Source organism: Diceros bicornis, chromosome 2, assembly GCF_020826845.1.
Source record: "Diceros bicornis minor isolate mBicDic1 chromosome 2, mDicBic1.mat.cur, whole genome shotgun sequence".
Lineage (NCBI taxonomy): Eukaryota > Metazoa > Chordata > Mammalia > Perissodactyla > Rhinocerotidae > Diceros > Diceros bicornis.
This window is the reverse complement of record NC_080741.1, coordinates 61,690,028-61,708,555: the sequence shown is the minus strand read 5'-3', so window position 1 is coordinate 61,708,555 and position 18,528 is coordinate 61,690,028. Positions and strand designations below refer to the sequence as shown.

General features: G+C 37.0%; 1 protein-coding gene across 9 annotated transcripts; it reads right to left on the bottom strand.

The window, feature by feature from the left end:
- Positions 1–2,660: 2,660 nt before the first annotated feature.
- CEP15 (centrosomal protein 15) lies at positions 2,661–17,354 on the bottom strand. 9 transcript variants are annotated; one of them, XM_058562278.1, is made up of 5 exons: positions 17,294–17,354; positions 15,816–15,896; positions 14,268–14,391; positions 4,984–5,058; positions 2,661–3,064 (listed from the first exon to the last, which is right to left on the bottom strand). In XM_058562278.1, the coding sequence occupies exons 2-5, from the start codon at positions 15,866–15,868 to the stop codon at positions 2,930–2,932; spliced, it is 387 nt and encodes a 128-aa protein (XP_058418261.1). In that variant the 5' UTR covers positions 15,869–15,896; positions 17,294–17,354; the 3' UTR covers positions 2,661–2,929. The 9 variants fall into 9 exon arrangements, with proteins under 9 accessions (XP_058418261.1, XP_058418250.1, XP_058418212.1 ...); XM_058562267.1 differs by having other exon boundaries at positions 15,816–15,899; positions 17,294–17,343; XM_058562229.1 differs by having other exon boundaries at positions 15,816–15,899; positions 17,257–17,317.
- Between the last annotated feature and the right edge of the window lie 1,174 nt (positions 17,355–18,528).

The window sequence follows — 18,528 nt, the reverse complement described above, 5'->3', positions numbered from 1 at the left end:
AGCTCAGTATCTTCCTCTTGTTTAAAATTGGTGATTGCAAACCCTGGTTTTTCACATAGTCCCTCCCCACCTCACCTCTGGCCAGTCTCCAAGTATCTCAGAAGTGACAAAATAATCTCCAAATAAGTTAAATATTGATTCAAAAATAAATATACTCACATAGCTACCTTATTATTTTTGATGCAAAGGGAGGGTGAGGCAGAGAAGACAAAATTGTAAAGAAAGTGAAAGACTACTATCGTGGAAGTCTTAAGCTGACTAGTTAAAACACCTTGTATGTAACGCAGAGGAAACAGTGGGGCCGTTTGACTTCACTTTCGTTCACACTGCTGCCTACACACGGGAAAGACCAGCTGTCTGGTTTCCAGAATATTGGGCTTTTTCCTTAGTACTTAGTAAAATTTGTTTTTTGGAATTTTGGAGAAAACCTGCAGCTACCTCTGATCTTTAGCCTTTATAGTTTAATAATTTCATATACTAGAAGTGTTTCAGCAGAAAAGGAGCTTTGAATATTTATGCATTTGCAACAATCCAAGAAAGGGTGTGGAAAAAAATTCTTGAACTGATCTTTATTTTGAACATCCCATTACTCTAAAAAAAGAAAAATAGAAATTTATAGTTTTCATGAATAGTAGGTACAGTGTAGCTATGATAAGGGCACTGAATTAGGGAGGAAAAGGTATAGATGTAGGAGTAGATGACATTTCTTTTTCCTTGTCTGATTCCTACAAATTGTGAATAGAATATGTTAGATATGGTATTTCCTCCTTACAGGAAACAATATTTGGAAATTCCTATGTAAAGCTAATTTGCTATGAGGACTATAAAGCCCTTTAATGGGGTACCCTGGTCCCTATGGGAATTATTTTTTTTAAACATACACCATGTGGTGCAATCTGTTACAGTCTACAAGGAGGGGAGGGGGGAAGGCCCTTGAGGGGCCAGGAATAAAGTCGTTTCTGGGAGTTTTTGAGGTATTAACAAGAAATGGGGGAACTGATATAGTTGAAGCCTGGAAATACCTTCTCTTCTGCCCTAAAACATAACCCAGAGTCTATTAAACTTAGGCTCTTTTTAAAAAAACTATTTAGCAAGTTAGTCAATTTAGGGGAGAAAAAACCTGAACCTTTTCTGAGATGGTTAAATTGCTATTCATTTTGTATTTTAATCTAACCTACTGGTGATTTAATTTACAGAACTCAAAGGAAGTGTACGCTCAAATATTTGAGGACGTTAACGTATCAACCACTGTTTAATTTTGGAATGTGCCTACTTGCTTGACACAATATTTTACCATCTCAACAAATGTTTAGCCTATTTTTCACTTGACTAAAGAGAAATAAGTTTCACATTGCTTCATTCACCTTCTTATGTGCATATGCTGGGAAAGATTGGATGTTAAAAAAAAAAACAAAACAAAACTTCCTCATGTTCCTTTCTACTACATCTAAATCTGTTTACCAATTGAAAGCTGCTACAAAGCCCTGCATTCTCCTGCTAAATCAACTGGATGGCTAGAAACCAAACTGCAATGTAACAGGAAAAAAAAATTATCAATTTATTTTCATGACAGAACATTCTTGAGAAGGTATAAAATTGTTCTGGTCTCTATGCCAGTTTTCTTTTTTCTTCCTCTCTGTCTTCCTTTTTAAAGGGCTTTCAGCTTTTAAGCCGATACTTTTTATAGTTATATAACAGTTCTAATATTTTGTGACATTTTGTATTGTGACACTATAGATGAAATTGTCATCGGACTGACACTCTGTGCTGTTTATTCCTTAATTACAACTGTTAACACTGTAGAGAAGTGTGCTAATCTGCCAGAGCATATTATGAAAACAACGTTATTGTTACCCACACCAACACCCACTCAACAGGATATTTCCAAGATGGTAGTTTAAGGCAACTTACCAGCACAATGGACGTTTCAATATAGGTTTTTGTTTTTTGTTTTTTGTTAGCTTCTCCTATTGTCTTCTTTTAAAAACACAAACCAGTTTGAAATTTAAAATCTTTAACTGTAAGGTGGCATAGACTCCCTTTACTAGTAGGAACTGCCTCTATAATTAGAAAAATTATAATTTTTTTTGAGTGCTCAAGCAGTGGTGGACTGAGGAATCTCAAAATTGTTTAGGGTTGTGACCCAAAGCTTTCCGACTGACAGTTGTTTCAGAAATAGAAGGGAGAGGGAAGGGCAAGTTTAAAGATGAAAAGATTAGAGAGGAGTTATTTGCATTCACAGGGTTGGCGATCTTTAAATAACCAAGTCAAAATCCAATAACCATTCCCAGCTCTAATAGGTGTCCTTTTTCAGAACCAAGTCTAAGCCCTCCTGAAACTTACTGAATGCTTTATAGTTCAGTTCTTTTCTCTAGAACTTTTAGAGGTTTGATTATCTATTAAGGACAAAATCCTATGAATCTATTTTCTGATAAATATTATTATACTAAAGCAGTTAAGTGTCACTGTCTTTTAATTTGCTAAAATAAACTATAATAGTGAGCAAACAACCACTTTGATCCTGTGCTTCATCCCCATAATAAAATAACTGACAAGTAAAGGTTCTAGAAAATGTAAAATCAGAACTAACAACCAGTATTCACTGTTTAGACGAGAATGACTGCAAATGATTTTTTAAAACAACACACACAACACTCATTTAGCAACTTATTTAATAAACAGTCCTCCTTTCAATATTAGTTTTTAACACTTTCATGGGGTTTGGTAGAAAGCAAATTCATGACACTGAAATAGTAGTAGGTCTCTAAGTGATAACCTGAGACTTGCCAGTAGATTCTCACATCTTCATGTCATTGAAGAGGTTCATATGTCATGAACATATTCGATTCCTCAAGTTCCTGCAATAACCTGCAAATTCTTTAATACTCAGCTTTACTAAACACGTTTTTTGAAATAGTGTGTGAAGAAGTTATCGCTGCGCCTCATTTTGAATGTTATTTTCTGCTTCATTTTGATTTTCAACACCAATAGGATATGGTGCTCTTCCTAAAAGAAACTGTTCCCATTTGGGAATATATTCTTCTACTGATGCCCAGTAAAGAGTCTGGAAAAAAAACAACATCCAAAAGTAAAAAAGCATATCAAGCAATTGAACTTGGCTCTTCATAATAGTCTAAATGTTTATGCACTTAAGTGTGTGTGTGCGTGTACACACACACACACATATATGTAGAATGTACTTCCTCTACAGAATATTTTATGTTAATTTTAGAAAAAAAATCTGGCTACTTACTAGTGTTAATTTTCAAATTTCTCAGTAAAACCAGAGCCTGGCAGAATTACAGGTTTTAGAATTTTATTGTGATTTTACACGCCCTCTTGTGGCCAACCTTGTGATTATTACCAGTAATATCATTTATGGCTACACAATCATTAAGTGTTTTTGTTTAATATTCCAAATCCCACACCAAATAGTTACCAATACTAAAATTATTACAAAGAAGTGACTAAACATGAACAACTGCTTTAGAATTAACATGAAAAGATTTGACCTGGGATGAGATCAGGAACTGAAATATAACTAGTGGGTTATAGTATAGGATTCAAGTGAATTGACCCCTTAATTGTATGGGGGAAAATATTAAATTTATGCATCCACTATATCTTTTAAAAGAGCACTTGATATGACAAATTGTAATTTCTTCCCAATTTTTTTTTTGTATAATGAGAAAATAATATCATGTAACCATTTTTAATTCAAGTATCTTGGAAGTTGAGATGCTGTATTACTGGCCTGACTGTAGCAGTCTATAAGCTACAGAAGCTCATGCAACATCACCATACCGTGTCTACGAGCTTTGATGGTTTCTTGGGTGACTGCCCTAAGGATGCCGAAGAAGAGTAACTGCCAAACGCTCTGTGTCATAGGAGGGCATTTTATATTAGATCATCACTATTCAATCTCATTTTGGGAAATTCAGCCAAAAAGTTAGATGGCATTAAGAACACATAATTATTCACTCTGAGCACTAAAAAACGTACTGGGGTTCTGAAAGTTGAAAATGGTGAAGGATTCTGCATATCTATACATCTATGCATGTGGTCTGAGAAACAGCCTGACATACTTAAAATAAAGGTCATCCTGCTGTGCAAGACTAGCTAAGAAAAATACCAACCGAGGCCTGTGGTTGGGAGTTTCTCCACCATTCATGGCTGGATTAACCCCTATTGTGTGGGCCCTGTACGGGCCAGAGTAAGATATTGGAGAATTCAACAAAGAAAAAGACATGCCCAAGGCACAACTTTGTACCAGAGTTTTTTCTACCCTTGATCACTGCCTCTTCTTATTACTCTAGATGACACAGAAAATAGAGGGGCAAATTCTCAGCCTTTAATTTTGAGTCTATTCACATCCCTGATTAGGCAGCAAGCAAAACTGTATTTGAAAAAGGTCATTAAAAATATAAATCAAACTATTCTATATGTAGTAAATTCCCTTTCATCACAAATACATTCATATGCCAAATATGGTTTATTTTTGCCATCTTCCCAATCTGTTCTTGAACTGAGCAAAATAAAACAGACAAAAGCCACACTAGACTGCATGATAATATGCATTTAAATTGTGTTGGCGGACTTTTTGGTGAGGGACAGAACTGTTACTTCTAACATCAGCCAACAGGTAAAGCTCTTTGGTTAGGCATGCTGTCATCTTGAGATTGAGTGCATATTGTCTGCTATGGTTTAACAGGATCAGTTGTCTCTAAGTGACTAGGTGAAAAGACACAGTATCCTTATAAAATTTTCACTTGATAAGTATCTTGATTAAAAAAAAATTTATCAAATACCTACTACATACAAAGCATGGCACTGTGGACATACAAAGATCAAGCAGACACATCTTGTTTATTTTACTGAATAAATAAATCTGGGAAATACACACATACAACCACTAGATAATTTACAATGCATTACTAGCAGAATAGGGTCTCTTCTTTTACATTTGTTCTTTAAGATTCTCACCTCAAGAGAAGCCACCTCAGGCGGTGGAGGTGGGTGAATCCGGGTCTGCAGAGACTTTTCTGCTGCTTCTATATCCTGCAGCAGATACCAGCATTTTTAAAACAAAATGTATTTACATAACACGCAAATGGCACTGTAATAGCAACATCTATATCCCAAACCCCTCACATCAACTCTTCTCTGGATACACAGTTCGAACTGATCATTGCTTAATTAACCAGTTTCAAATAGAGAATGCAGTGTTTTTTATTTTAAATAAAAGGAGGAGGGTATTCCTAAATCCTGCCTTGTCATTTTAAATAGTAAATGCCAGTAATTCTTGCAAAAAGAACTTCTAAAACTGCTCAGAGCACTGACTTGGCTCTATAATCATTAAAAACAGCCAGATAGATAAAATAGTCAAATATTCACATACTAAAAACAGTAAGATACTCAGACCCACAATGTGGTAACCTTAAAAGTGAAGAGTTCAAGTCTGTCCAGATCATGCAAATGGTATGGTATATTCATTACACACATTTCATTTGTTCAGTATTCCATTTTAAATTCTATACATATGCAAATACTTCACATATTTAAAAGAAGGTCAATGAGGTACCTCAGTACTTTGTAACAAGAACTTTTCCACTATATACTATCTCGATTTTTAGTACTTGATTTCTAAGGTAATCTCGATGCAAGTTTATTGCTAGGTAGTGTATCATTCAGCTGATGGCATTCAAACACTGTGCTTTAATTTGTAGTTTAACTTGTAGATGTGTGTATTTTCCCTTATGATCGTAGGAACACAAGGGTAATTAAACTTAATTCATATCCTGGTAAAGATTTTACCTTGATACATGCATGACGTACATGCCCGGAAATGTAGGACTCGCCAAGTTGTTACTGGAATAGTTGAGCCCTCTTTAATAAATGCTCCCCAAATCAGCACCTCTGTTGTCTTGTGCTTGCTTATGTTTGTCAAGTTCACAGAGGCCTTGGTTGAAGGCCATGTAGATTTTGTCTCTCCTTTTAGCTTAGTGAATTGATAGAAAAGAGAAAGTTCTCTGAGCCATGTACAAGCACTGGAGCAATCTTAAGTACAGGGCTGTTGGACAGACGGAGAGAGATGGAAAAGGGCGTGGGAGTGGGGTGTGAAGAAGCCAATGCTGAACAGGAGAAAAGAGATAGCAGATGGTAGCGGCGGGAGCAAGGAATGGGTGTGAAATGTAAAAGGGAAAAACAGGAAATTCCCTAAAGGGACTCCCCAAAGTTGCACAACCATTAAAGCACCTGCTGTCTAGAGGAAGGTGATTTGAAGGGGAAAAACATGAATTTAGGGATAAAAAGTCCATCTATTAGGATGTCTATCCCATCCCAGAAGTTTACAGCTAAGACGCAGGCTCAAGAGCTTTTGATGGCAACGCTACAACACATAGAGAAGACTAACTCTTCTGTGATTACACTGAGATTTTACAAGGTCCTGGAAAAATTATTTTTCACTTTTATAAATCAAACAAACAGAATAAAATCACAACCCCTATTATACTGTTATTCTAAGAATAGTTTTAAAGTCATCGTTAATGGTAGATCTAGGTCCACTAGCACCTGTAGACAAAATTATAAACATTTTTCTTAAAGACCAGAAAATAAAGATACTGAATATCTCTTGTAGAACAGATTTGCAAACAAATGAGCAGATACAAGTAGGGATACGTGGCCTGGTAAGGCAGGCCTATGGTTAGCAACTTGACTGTCATCTCTGCAGCATTTCAACAAGGGATTATCACCCCTCCAGAGAACTTCTTCCTTAAGTGAGATTTCACTTTCTTAGCTGTTTTGCTTACCTCTCTGACTCCTACTTCTCTTTCTCCTTAGCTGGCTCCTTTTTCTCTCCTTAATCCTAAGTGTGGGCTTTCTTAAGATTTGTGACGTCTGTCCTCATCTTTTTACTTTTTCTCCCTCCAAGATTGTCTCTTATCTAGCTTCAACTGTTAATATAGAAGGATGGATAACTTTTCTTCCTAGCCCTTATTTCTCAATCTAATAAAACTAAACTCATCTTCTTCCTACTGAATGTATAGTAGTGGGAATTCTACTCCCCCAGACACTTATGCTGTATCCTCTATCTTCACCTCTTCCTATTCCCTGCCATTTAAAAGTTCAAAGCTTCATAGATTGTTCCTTCAGGATGTCTCCTCTAGCTTTTCCATGTCATTCCCAATGCTGTGGTCTTATTATTCACGCAACAAATACTTACTAAATACTTACTGGGACTCCTGCCTAGACTATATCTCATTTTACTTCAATCCATACCTAACATGGAATTGACTCGTTTTTCTAAAAAACTACTTTAAATATGTCCTTACCTAGATTTAAAAAAAATAACTGATAACTACTACACAGAGGATGAAGTATGAAGTTCTTAGCTTGACTGAAAAATCTCTTTAATTTGACCCCAGCCTTCTATAGCAGGTTGTATCCTAACACTTTCATATAAGAACCTTCTCTTTGACTATATGCTTCCAGAAGGTAAAGATTATGTCCCATACAACCTTTAAGCATCTGAGAATTTAACAAAGTGCAGGGTATGTACTAGGTACTTAAATATTCATTAAATGAATACATTCATTAAATAGGTGTCAAAGTTTCCTGAGTATAAACCAAAAACTTAAAAAAAAAAAAAAAAAAAAAAGGTACCCAAAGGAGTAGAGAAAGAAAAAGAGCAAAGGAAGAGAGGCTAGATGTACCTGACTATACCTTGTTATCTTGTTTTACAGATTTGCCCCTAGACCATTTAAGATTTTATGTGGTTATAGTACAAATGAACAAGCAATCCCTAGTAACTGAAAACCAAATGAAACAAATTGGGGCTGGCCCGGTGGCGCTGTGGTTAGGTTCACGTGCTCCACTTTAGTGACCTGGGGTTCACAGGTTCGGATCCCAGGTGCGGACCTACACACCACTTGTCAAGCCATGCTGCGGTCACATCCCCCATACAAAAGATAAATAGAGGAAGATTGGCACAGATGTTAGCTCGGGGACAATCTTCCTCAAGCAAAAAGAGGAAGATTGGCAATAGATGTTAGCTCAGGGCCAATCTTCCTCACCAAAAAAAAGAAATCTAGTTGGTGGCATAACCACATGGAGAAGAAGTACATCAAGTGGTCCTAGAACACAGTATTTTGACTGAGCATCCCTAGTGGAATATACCTTAAGGACAAAAAGAATTGTAAAAAGTATCTTACTGAAAACCATTCTCAGTAACCATATGGTTGGTGGTAGTGCTGTCTGTATTACAGGATAAAGTAAATAAGAGTTATGTTGCTGTTGGAAAATTTTTTGGGAACTGAGATTTTTGGTTGGAGAAAAAGAAGTTAGAGGTAAAAGAGTGATGATTTTAAAAGTCTTGCAATCTTGTAATTCAACTGGAATTATTGATATGAACTCTTGATGCATTTTATCTTTACAAAAAAAGTTGTAATAAACACCCCCTAGTGCCCAGATTGAGGCCTCTAAATATATTTCCTGCCAAAAGGATCCAAGGCTTCTTGGGGCAATGGGCAATTCCAGGTCTGGGCAGCAAATGCACATGATGAGCCTGGAAGATGTCAATACCAGAAAGAAAAGAAACTATCAAAGGCAGTTAAGATCATGTCAAAGGCATTCAGGAGCTAACTTGAAGAGGCTCTCACTTCATAAAAATGTGACAATTTGAGCATCAACAGAAATAGAAATGGAAATGGATTGAAATATTTCAAATCCCAGACATATTTAAAAAGAAAAAACCAACAACATCTAATTGGTCACTTTCGGAGGATACTAGAGAAACAATCTTTATTATTTTGAAAATTAAATACAGAAAAGAATCAAGCATTCATCATGCTTTTTCCTATATGAAATGTACTTCAGTGTAACCAAATAATTGACAAGGGGAAGCTTCTCTTGTTCATATAAATAATCAGCAATTGAATGCAAAGGAATAAAGAATTTAAATATCACTCTTTGCAACCCCTAACGAATATATCTAGGCAGTGATCATCAATGACTGCTAACATTCCAAAAAGAGAGACAACCAGCCATTTAACGTGTTCTTCCTCAAAACACTGAACCTGAATCTGATCAGGCCTCTAGATCTGCGCTGCTAGTGCAGTGTCTATCAGCCTCATGCGGCTGCTGAGTGCTTGAGATGTGACAAGTCTGAATTAAGATGTGCTGTACATGTAAAATACACACTGAATCCTGAAGGCTTAGTAAGAAAAAAGAATATATTTACTAACTTTTTATAGCAATTACATTTTAAATAATATTTTATACGTTTGAAATCAATTTTAATAACATTTTATATAATCTGTTTCTTTTGACTTTATTAAGAATGGTTATTAGAAAATTTAAAATTATATATGTGGCTCACATTGTATTTCTGTTGCACAGCACCACTTAGATCTATCAATTTATAGGAATAACAGGAAACATACTAAATGATACTTCAGCAATGTAATTAGCAATATTCAGACCGTAGGAAACTCTGTAAGACAAATGACCCAATTCCTTCAACAAATAAATTAAAAGGGAAAACATAAAGGGCAGGAAGGACTTACACAGATTTAAGAGACCTATCAGTCAATTACAAGTTGTAATTTATTTAGATCTTGATTCAAACAAATGTAAAAAAAAAAAAAAAAAAAAAAACATGTTTATAAGTTAATCAGGGAAATTTGAATCCTGATTGGATATTTGAAGAATTATTGTTAATTTCTTAGGTTGATAATATTGTGATTTTGCTTAAAATAGTCTTTATCTTTTAGTGATAAACACTGAAATATATAGAGATATATACTGAAATATTTACAGATGAAACAATGCAATGTCTGAAGATTAGCTTCAAAATAATCTGAGGGGCTGGATGTGGGGGTGAGGAGTATACATGAAAGAAGATTGACTGTGCTTTGATAATTATTGAATCTGGGTGATAAGCACAAGGAAGTGCATTCTTTTATTCCCTCTTCCACATGGGTTTTAAATTTTTCTTTACAGTTAAAAAACAAGTTTCCAGTGTGGATGATGGTGTAAATGTTACTCCGTGGTAGGATTCAGCAGCCTCTGTAGATGAGTTGACTCATGATTAGGAAGGCAAAATATGAGCACAAAAAGTCATGTACTGAGATCTCTTGCTTTCCCCCCGCCTACACACGCACCTCCCTCGCAATCCAGCAAGATACGTCTCCCTACAAATATATATAGTGAACCCAGCTATGGCTGGGCTGGATTTAATCTTTTAATCTGCTGGAGGGGCAATTTCTTGGAAAGAAAAAAATAAGATACTAATGCATGAGATCCAAGGTCACTGGTACAAGGAATGCTTAAGCATTCATTAAACTTATTCTTCACTGAATGGAGAAAGTGAGAAACGTGAGGAGGAAAGAGGAGAGACGTGGTCCTGTAAGTCACTGGCCATGCTGGGTAGTTTGTTGAAGGCTCTAACTACCAGCTGACCCATGAAGGCTTCCAGGACCCGCCTCAGTGGAAGCACTCACTGCATCTCGAATCTGCTCTAGCACCATCCCAGTCTTCCTCACTCTGGAGTGTTTGTCCATCTTCCTGATGAGATGACATTCTTTACCACAAAACTGCCTTTTTAGGTTAAACTAAATTTTGTGGGAGGAAAGGTGGGAGAGATGACAGTTTATATAATGGAAGTATTTATAGAAACAAAATCCTCTTTCTCTTCCAAATCCATTCCAATTATGTTTGTTTTTAAAAGGCAGATAAATTTCATTTTATTAATCCTAACAGGAAAAATCACTCAGCCTGTTTTCAAAGTCCACTATCTTTTGTGATATTTACTGACTAAACCCTCACTGTGAGTTTTCTTCACTACTTACATTCATATCCATTCTTTTACTAATATGTTTGGATCTTTGAGGGATTAGTCTCTTCCTTATTGCTCCTCTTTTAAAAACGTTCTCTGATATTCTTGCTAATTTATTTTTCCAAATGCCTTTAGAGAAATTTTGTTGGGTTTGGTGCAATTTTGTTGGAATTTCATTAATTCTGAAAACAACTTTGTGACAACTGATTTTAGAAAAATAATAGCTTGCTCAGTAAGGATTAAGGCACGTCTCCATTTAAGTTTTCTCTTAAATCTCCCATTGAAGTGCAATAATTGTCTTTATACCAATCATGCATATCCCTTGTTAAGAGCATTCCCAAATATTTTATACTTTCATTGTTAACATGAGCGTGATCTCTCATATTTTCTAGCTGTATATATAGGATTGCTATTGAATTTTGTATGTTTACTTTTTATCCATTAATTTTACTCAACTAATAATATACTAGTTTTAAAACAATTCTGGCTTTTCTAATTATGTAACTGTATCATTTTTAAATGCTAGTGTTATATCTTCCTTTACAAAAGTTAAAGCTGATTCCCCTTAGTGTTCATTATATTGGTCAGAACATCTAAATAAGGTCAAATAACAATGGTGATAGAGGTCATCCTTATTTTGTTACTATCTTTATAGGAATGCTTCTAAGTTTTAATGAAACTCTTTTTAATGTGTGCTTTGTCCTTAAGTCCATATCCTAATGTAACTTAACCTGTTCTTGACAGGGGGTATTAGGAGTAGTTACCTTATGATTTCCTCATCTCTAAATTACAAGATTAGCCAGATCAGTGGTTTTCACAGTTCCTGAGAGCCACAGCAGGGCAGGCAAGGATGGGCTGAATGGGTTGGGCTTTGGGCCAAAGCAGGTCCACTTTTATCTATTTTATATCTTTGAAAAAAGTTTTTATGCTCAAAAAAAAAAACTGAAAACCTTTAGATGAGAATGTAATCGAATCTATATGTTTTTTGAAGTCTCTCCCAACTCAAAATTCGGTAATCAAGTCCTATTTATTTTACTTTCACAATAACTTCTACGGTACAGCCATTAAAATTACTTCCAAAGTTTGAAAAAAATACTACGAGGGAAAGCGGGATAAAAAAATTGCATATACAATTATTCAAAGTATATTAAAAAAACAGGGAAGAGACTGTATCTCTAACAGCAGGCACTGTATCTGGGTTGTAATAGGTGCTCAATAAATGTTTATTAAAAGACTGAAAGGAAATATACAAAAATACATTGCTTTCTAGATGGGCGGGATGATATAGAAGACATGCTATTTCATCTTCTTTGCTCTTTCAAGTTTTTTACAGTGAGAATATATTACTTTATAATCAAGGGAAAAAACACCATACCAAACTGGTTTCTAATGACTATGAAACTAGGTTCGTTATCTTCTTTCTAGATATGACAGTGATTTCTTAGCTATTCTCCTTAAATCCATTCTCTCCATTCTTGCAATCACTTTGCATCTAAATAGCAAATGAATCTTTCTTAAATATCCATACGTTTCTTTCTTTTTTTTTTTTTTTTTGAGGAAGATCAGCCCTGAGCTAACATCCATGCCAATCCTCCTCATTTTGCTGAGGAAGACCAGCCCTAAGCTAACATCTATTGCCAATCCTCCTCCTTTTTTTTCCCTTTTTCTCCCCAAAGCCCCAGTAGATAGTTGTATGTCATAGTTGCACATCCTTCTAGTTGCTGTATGTGGGACGCTGCCTCAGCATGGCCAGACAAGCAGTGCGTCTGTGCGCACCTGGGATCCGAACCCCGGCTGCCAGTAGCGGAGGGCACTTAACTGCTAAGCCACTGGGCCGGCCCCCACAATACATTTCTTATATAAGTCTCTATTTTTGTTTTGCTCAAACACTTTCAGTACTATATTATCTCTACATATCAAGTCTCAACTTCTTCATTTGGTCTCACAATTCATTTCCAACCTTGTTTCCCTTGACTTTCCAAGCTAGTTAGCTCAGGGTCCCATGAACATTAATAGGGCCACTCATTCTTCTGGTCTTGGCTCTTTTGTAAGAATCCGATGAAATGTCTTGCCTTCTGCCTATTCAAACACAGCTCCAGCTTAGCTTCCTCTTTCAGACCTCTTAGAATATTCTAGCTCTAAAAGATTCTTTATTATGCTAAGTATTCCACATAATTTAATATTGACCATATAGGGTCTCATATTTTGTGTGTGACAGCCCTATGTCATCAACTAAGCCTGTCAGCCACTCGATGTAAAGAACTCAGATTTATACTTATTTTGTGGTCCCCATTTTCTGCCTAGAACTAGCTCAATACCAAGGACCCTCTGGGCATTCATCAAATACTTGCTCATTAAAAGGAAAACACTTGAAAACCAATTATTAGCTGCACTTGCTGCAGGTAAGGAGCAATCAAGCCTTCAAGCCTTCTAATTTAGTTTTCCTGACTTTTCACAGCAAATTCTAGATTATCCTATATATTTCCATTTAAAAATAAATATTGCAAACACCATTGGGCAAGTAAGACATATGGCAATATAGAATGCTTTGGTAGCACTATGGCTGTGACTTAAATTACTGTGGATCAAACTGCCAGAAGCTGAGAAGATAACTGAATTTTCCTCTTCCTTTATCCTCTAGTGAAGATAGAAGATAACTATATTATGCCTATCGATGAAAATATTTAACAATAAAAAACTGAAAACACTGCTTTATAACTTAAATAATATCGCCTTACTACCAAATGTTTTAGTCATAGGATCTCTTGGAAGCTTGAATGGAAGCAAACTTTAGGGTTTTAATTATGGATGAAGCCATACAATTCTGGAAGCAAAGTATAGCAAGCAGCCAAAAATGTTAGACATATGATTTTACTCCAAATGGGCACATTGGCCAAATGGTGAGGCCCTGCGCAATACACATTTTGACCACCTCCTCCATCACCATCAAAAGAGATCTGGAAAATCTGTTATCTTAGACAAGAATTCTGTGTGTTGACTGTGGCCTCAGTAGGGTAAAATCAAATTGTTCTTGTTTTTATGATGTTAAATAGTTTTGAGTTGGATCTAAATACATTATAGGTACTTTATGGTGTTTCAGGATCTCCCTACAAATGAAAGAAGACGGAAGATGGAAAGCTACATCTTGTATTTATTACTTCTTGCACAAAGGTGACCTTAAATTTCCTTCTGTAGTCTTTGATTTTCTGGTTGATGAAAAACATTTAGCTTAAGCAAACTTCGATTTTTTTCATTTTGAAAATGAGAATCCATATGCTACTTATGCAACTAGCATGGGTTTAAAAAATAGATGGTGCTTCATTAATTCTTTTATTACTCTAAAAAAGAAATTATAAATCAAAATAGTGAAATTCACTTAAAACCTTTTTGCAAAGGTGGGAAACACCTTTATACTCAAGTCATGGAAACTTACCTTTAAAAGACTAAGGTTCCTTTTAAAAGCAGTCTCAGCTGCTTGCATCTGAGAAGCCTTTTCCTTGTTTTGATCTCCAAATTTATTCTCCATTTGTTGAAGTAACATTAATCTTTGTGATACTCTAGAAAAAAATGAAAATTATATAAAGTTTTTAAAATAGGAAACATTTTATTGCTTGACCAATATAAAAAATTCATTTCTTAATTGCACCTCACTTCAAGTTCAACCTATTTTGAAAGCCAATTACTATATCAATTAATAAGACAGTGAAAACCTTAGGTAGTTCAATAAATCTTAAATCTGGGTAAAATTATTTTTATTTTTATTAAGTTAAATACCATAAGTACATGCTTTTGGTTTTTTAGCCTCTCTCGTCTTTTAAAATTATTTTAGAGTGTTGAAAAGATGTTTTAATTTTTGGTGAAAATGCAAACTGCAATATATATCCCTTTGTACACATACTTATATATACCTCCCCACACACATACATCGATATAACTTGCTATACGAAACCTTCTGCTTAACACTTCAATACCCCTGAATCTCATGTTACACATTTAGAATTGTGCTAAACTTCCATATGTTTGAAGAAGCAATAAAAATATTTTTTTCTTCTTTTCCCAAGAGAAAGATGATGGCTCTGTATATGAGTGAGAGGCTGTGTGTATGTATGCATACTCACAACAAGATAAAACAGTAATTGAAGAAAGACGTAAAAAATTGTAAGTAAATTATCAAACTACTTCGTTATACATAATATATTTTAAAAGTTTCTCACTGGTCAAATGCTCACTTTATAAGTTTTTGGCCCTCTTAAATGATTAATAAGACAACATGTCAGATGATAAAAAATACATAAGTGGTATATATAACAGTCTAAATATTTCCCAAATAGTTGTGGAGATTCTTAAGAAACTATGTTTCATAGGGCTGTCCTTGAGGGTAGAACTACAACTGAGGTATTTGAACAGTCATTTTTGTAAGGAAAATATCTTAGAAGGCCAAGGAAGAGGGCCTGGTAATTAATTAAAGAAAAGGAAAACATGAGAGCCCACAGACAGAGGTGGAGAAGAGTTAATACTAAATATATGTGCAGGACTGGCTATATAATTTGCAGGGCCCAGTGCAAAATGAAAATGGGGCCCCTTGTTAGAAAAGTATTAGGAATTTCAAGACAGCAACATTAGAGCATTAAACCAATTGCTGGGCCTGTCACTGCACAGGTCACATACGCAAGAAGCCAGCCCTGGGTAAGAGGCTTAAAGAAGTCCAGTGAATATCAGTGTGCTGCCCAGAAAGGGTGAGACTAAGGATGAATTAATCTAGATATTAGTAATAAAAAGTAAAAATCTATGGAAACAAAATTACACCTTTTAATTGGTGTTATTCTTAAGACAATGACATTCCATATCACCAAATCTCTCAAATGTCAGAAAATTAAAATGACACACTTTCAGATTTTTAAGTCTTACTGTGCACACAATGTTTCACTAGTAAAGCCAGTACAATTTATACATTTTAGATTAGCCTTTTTAAAAAACTTACATTTCTTCATGTTTTTTGGAAAGGCGAATTTCTTGAGCGAACAGGGAAGTCATTTTTAGTCAAAGCTGCCTTATAAGCTTTCTGCTAGATAATGAAAACATTTAAAGTTACTTCTACCACATATCCTCAGCTTTGAAACATTTAATCATTTTAGTACCTCAACCCATTAGTTATCACAGAAGAGAAAAATAAAATTTGAGATATAATAATGTATAAAATAAAAGAATGCGTTTAAAAACATTTTTATTTACGATGAATAGTCTTTCATATGCCTGATGCATCCAAGAACACCATGAATCAGGTAAACTCAACATATTTCACATTTTCCTCTCTTTTTTCTCAAAGTTTAACCTTAATCAGAATTCAAAACAAACAAGCAGCTGGTACTAAGACTAGTAAATATTTTATTGAATCAACAGCAAGAAAAAAATCAACTCTGTAAAATTCATCGCAGGAATGCCATCCCTCATGCACGTGCACACACACATAGACAGAAAGGCAAACAAGTATGAGAACCAACTGGAAACTCATGGTCTTTCCTTTCTTGGAAGACTGCCCAGTTCTACCATCTTTTTTCCAAATAGGAAAGTGTTTTTCATGTATAACTGTGGGGAAAAACACAATTGGTCCCTTCACCTTACCCTGGCTACTCAGGACTCTCATTTAGAGAGTTCAGGAAAGCCCATTTTCGTGGCACATGAGCAAGCTCACCTTGGCTGAAGAGCCTGGACCAATACAGACTGAGGTCTAGTGATGTGCTTTGAAGGCTTGGAGCCTGAAGGCAAAGCATCTGGTTGGGTGCAAAAGCTGAAGATGCCTGCCCTAAGGGAGAGGAAAAACAGGAACGAAATTCCTCCCTGGAATGAAGTACTGACTTCCCTAAATTTTATGAAATGAAACACTGACTGTCTGCTGAGTGTCCAGCGCCCATAGAAAGACTGAGCTCTTCCTTCAGCACACACGTTTGAGCGTAGGGCGCTGAGCCCAGCCAAGGGAAACAAACAGCGCCCTGCCCTCATCGGGTTTCCTCCTCAAGGCGCCACAGGCTCGTCTTCAGCACCGCGGACAGCAATCACTCGCAGGCTCGCCCGCAAGGGTCTAGTTACAGATGCTTCCCACTAAGATCACTGCAGGCCAGTCCTCGCCGGCTTCCTCCCAGTTTCAAGTGCAGCGCCAAGGAAATCCCAGAAAGTTAGTCCATGGTAACTTCTCTTCTGTTACGCCCACCATCAGTACTTCAGACAAACTTCAAGACAAATTCTGCCTTCCGAACCGAAGATCCGCACCGTCTCAGAGTTATCAGCCCTCCAACCACCCCAACTCCCGCTTACGCCCAAAGGACTCCTGAACTTTCCTCATCACCCCAGCTCTTCCCCTAACAACATCCTCCCCACTGGTCCTGCAAGCACCTGCGCCGCCCTCGGACAGTCAGGGCACCCACCCGCGGGCAGGCCGTCAGGCGCTGGGAGTTCGCTCACCAAGCCTCACACCGACCTCTTCCGGAAAGGAGCAGGCAACTGTGCGGACGCCGGGTCTCAGCGCAGGCCTGGGCGTGGTCACGCCATCATCCTGGCGCATGCGCGACGAGATGACGTCATCACGTTATAAAAGGCCGGCGTCTGGCGCGAAAAGGTTAGTGAGGCGCTGCAGCCCTGAGGGGATAGTGCTCTGAAATAGTCATTACGAACCTTGGGGAAACTCTGTTTGATAGTAGCACAATTTCAAGGCCTTTTAAAATGGGACCTGAATGTGTTCAAAAGGCTTCAGGGAGTGAAACTAGAATGTCACAGTAGAATGGGCGAGTGGGGAAAAATTCTTCCAAGTAGTCGAAAGTGTTTCAATGGACTTTACAGGCAGTAAGAGCACTTTGCTTCAAAGAGCTTCACCCTGGGCGTCCCGTGCCGAGCAGAGGAGCGAAGCCCCTGCTGCTTGCCGTTCGCCCTCCCAGGGGGACGATAATCTCGGTCGTTCACGCCCTGAGGAGTTTGTGTGTCCGTCGCCGTATTTCGGTGGATGATCTGTCTCATTCATGGAGTCCCCACGACGCTGGATGAGATAGGAACCGTTATCCCCATTGACAGACGAGGAAACGAGCTTGGTCGTTTATTTAGGTCGTAACTTGAAGCCAGCAGAGCCTTGTTTAAATTTCCCACAGCCCTCGGGACACACTTGGGAGTAATCCCTTAGTGCTGTGAAGGGCGTTCTTAAACATCCTTTTCTCGCCTTGAAATAACTTTGTGAGGTACGTGGTACTATCCTTAATTACAGAGGAAGAAACCGAGGTTCAGGGGAGGTCAAGTGGTTTTCTTTCTAAAGATTACTGAGTTGGTAAAGGGCAGAGAGCTAGGACTCCAATCCAGGTGTCTTTATTTTTTCCTCCCAGAATATCTTCGTAAAACTTAGCTCCTGCTTGGGGACTGTGGCACTTCATGTTTCCTTTGCTTGGAAAGCCCCTTCCCCAGATACTTCCGTAGAGTCAATTCCTCTTCTTTCAATGCTACTTCCTCAAAGGCTATTCTCTGACCCTCCGGTATAAGATGGCCACTCCACCTCTTTTCCCTCTGTTCTCCTCCTGCTTGATTCTTCTCCAAGACGCAGCACCATCCCACGTGTTTTATAATCATTCGTTCATTTGTTTACCAGTGCACCCCCTACTAGAATCTGAACATCCTAAGAACAGGTATTTTTGTCTCTTATTTGCTGCTGTATCCTC

Coding starts and splice junctions, on each gene's coding strand:
- CEP15 (XM_058562278.1), bottom strand. CDS start 15,868: ATGACTTCCCTGTTCGCTCAAGAAATTCGCCTTTCCAAAAAACATGAA. Junction 14,392..15,815: donor TCCAAAAAACATGAAGAAAT/GTAAGTTTTTTA, acceptor ATTTTTTTCTAG/AGTATCACAAAGATTAATGT. Junction 3,065..4,983: donor CTGAGGTGGCTTCTCTTGAG/GTGAGAATCTTA, acceptor TTTTTTTTCCAG/ACTCTTTACTGGGCATCAGT.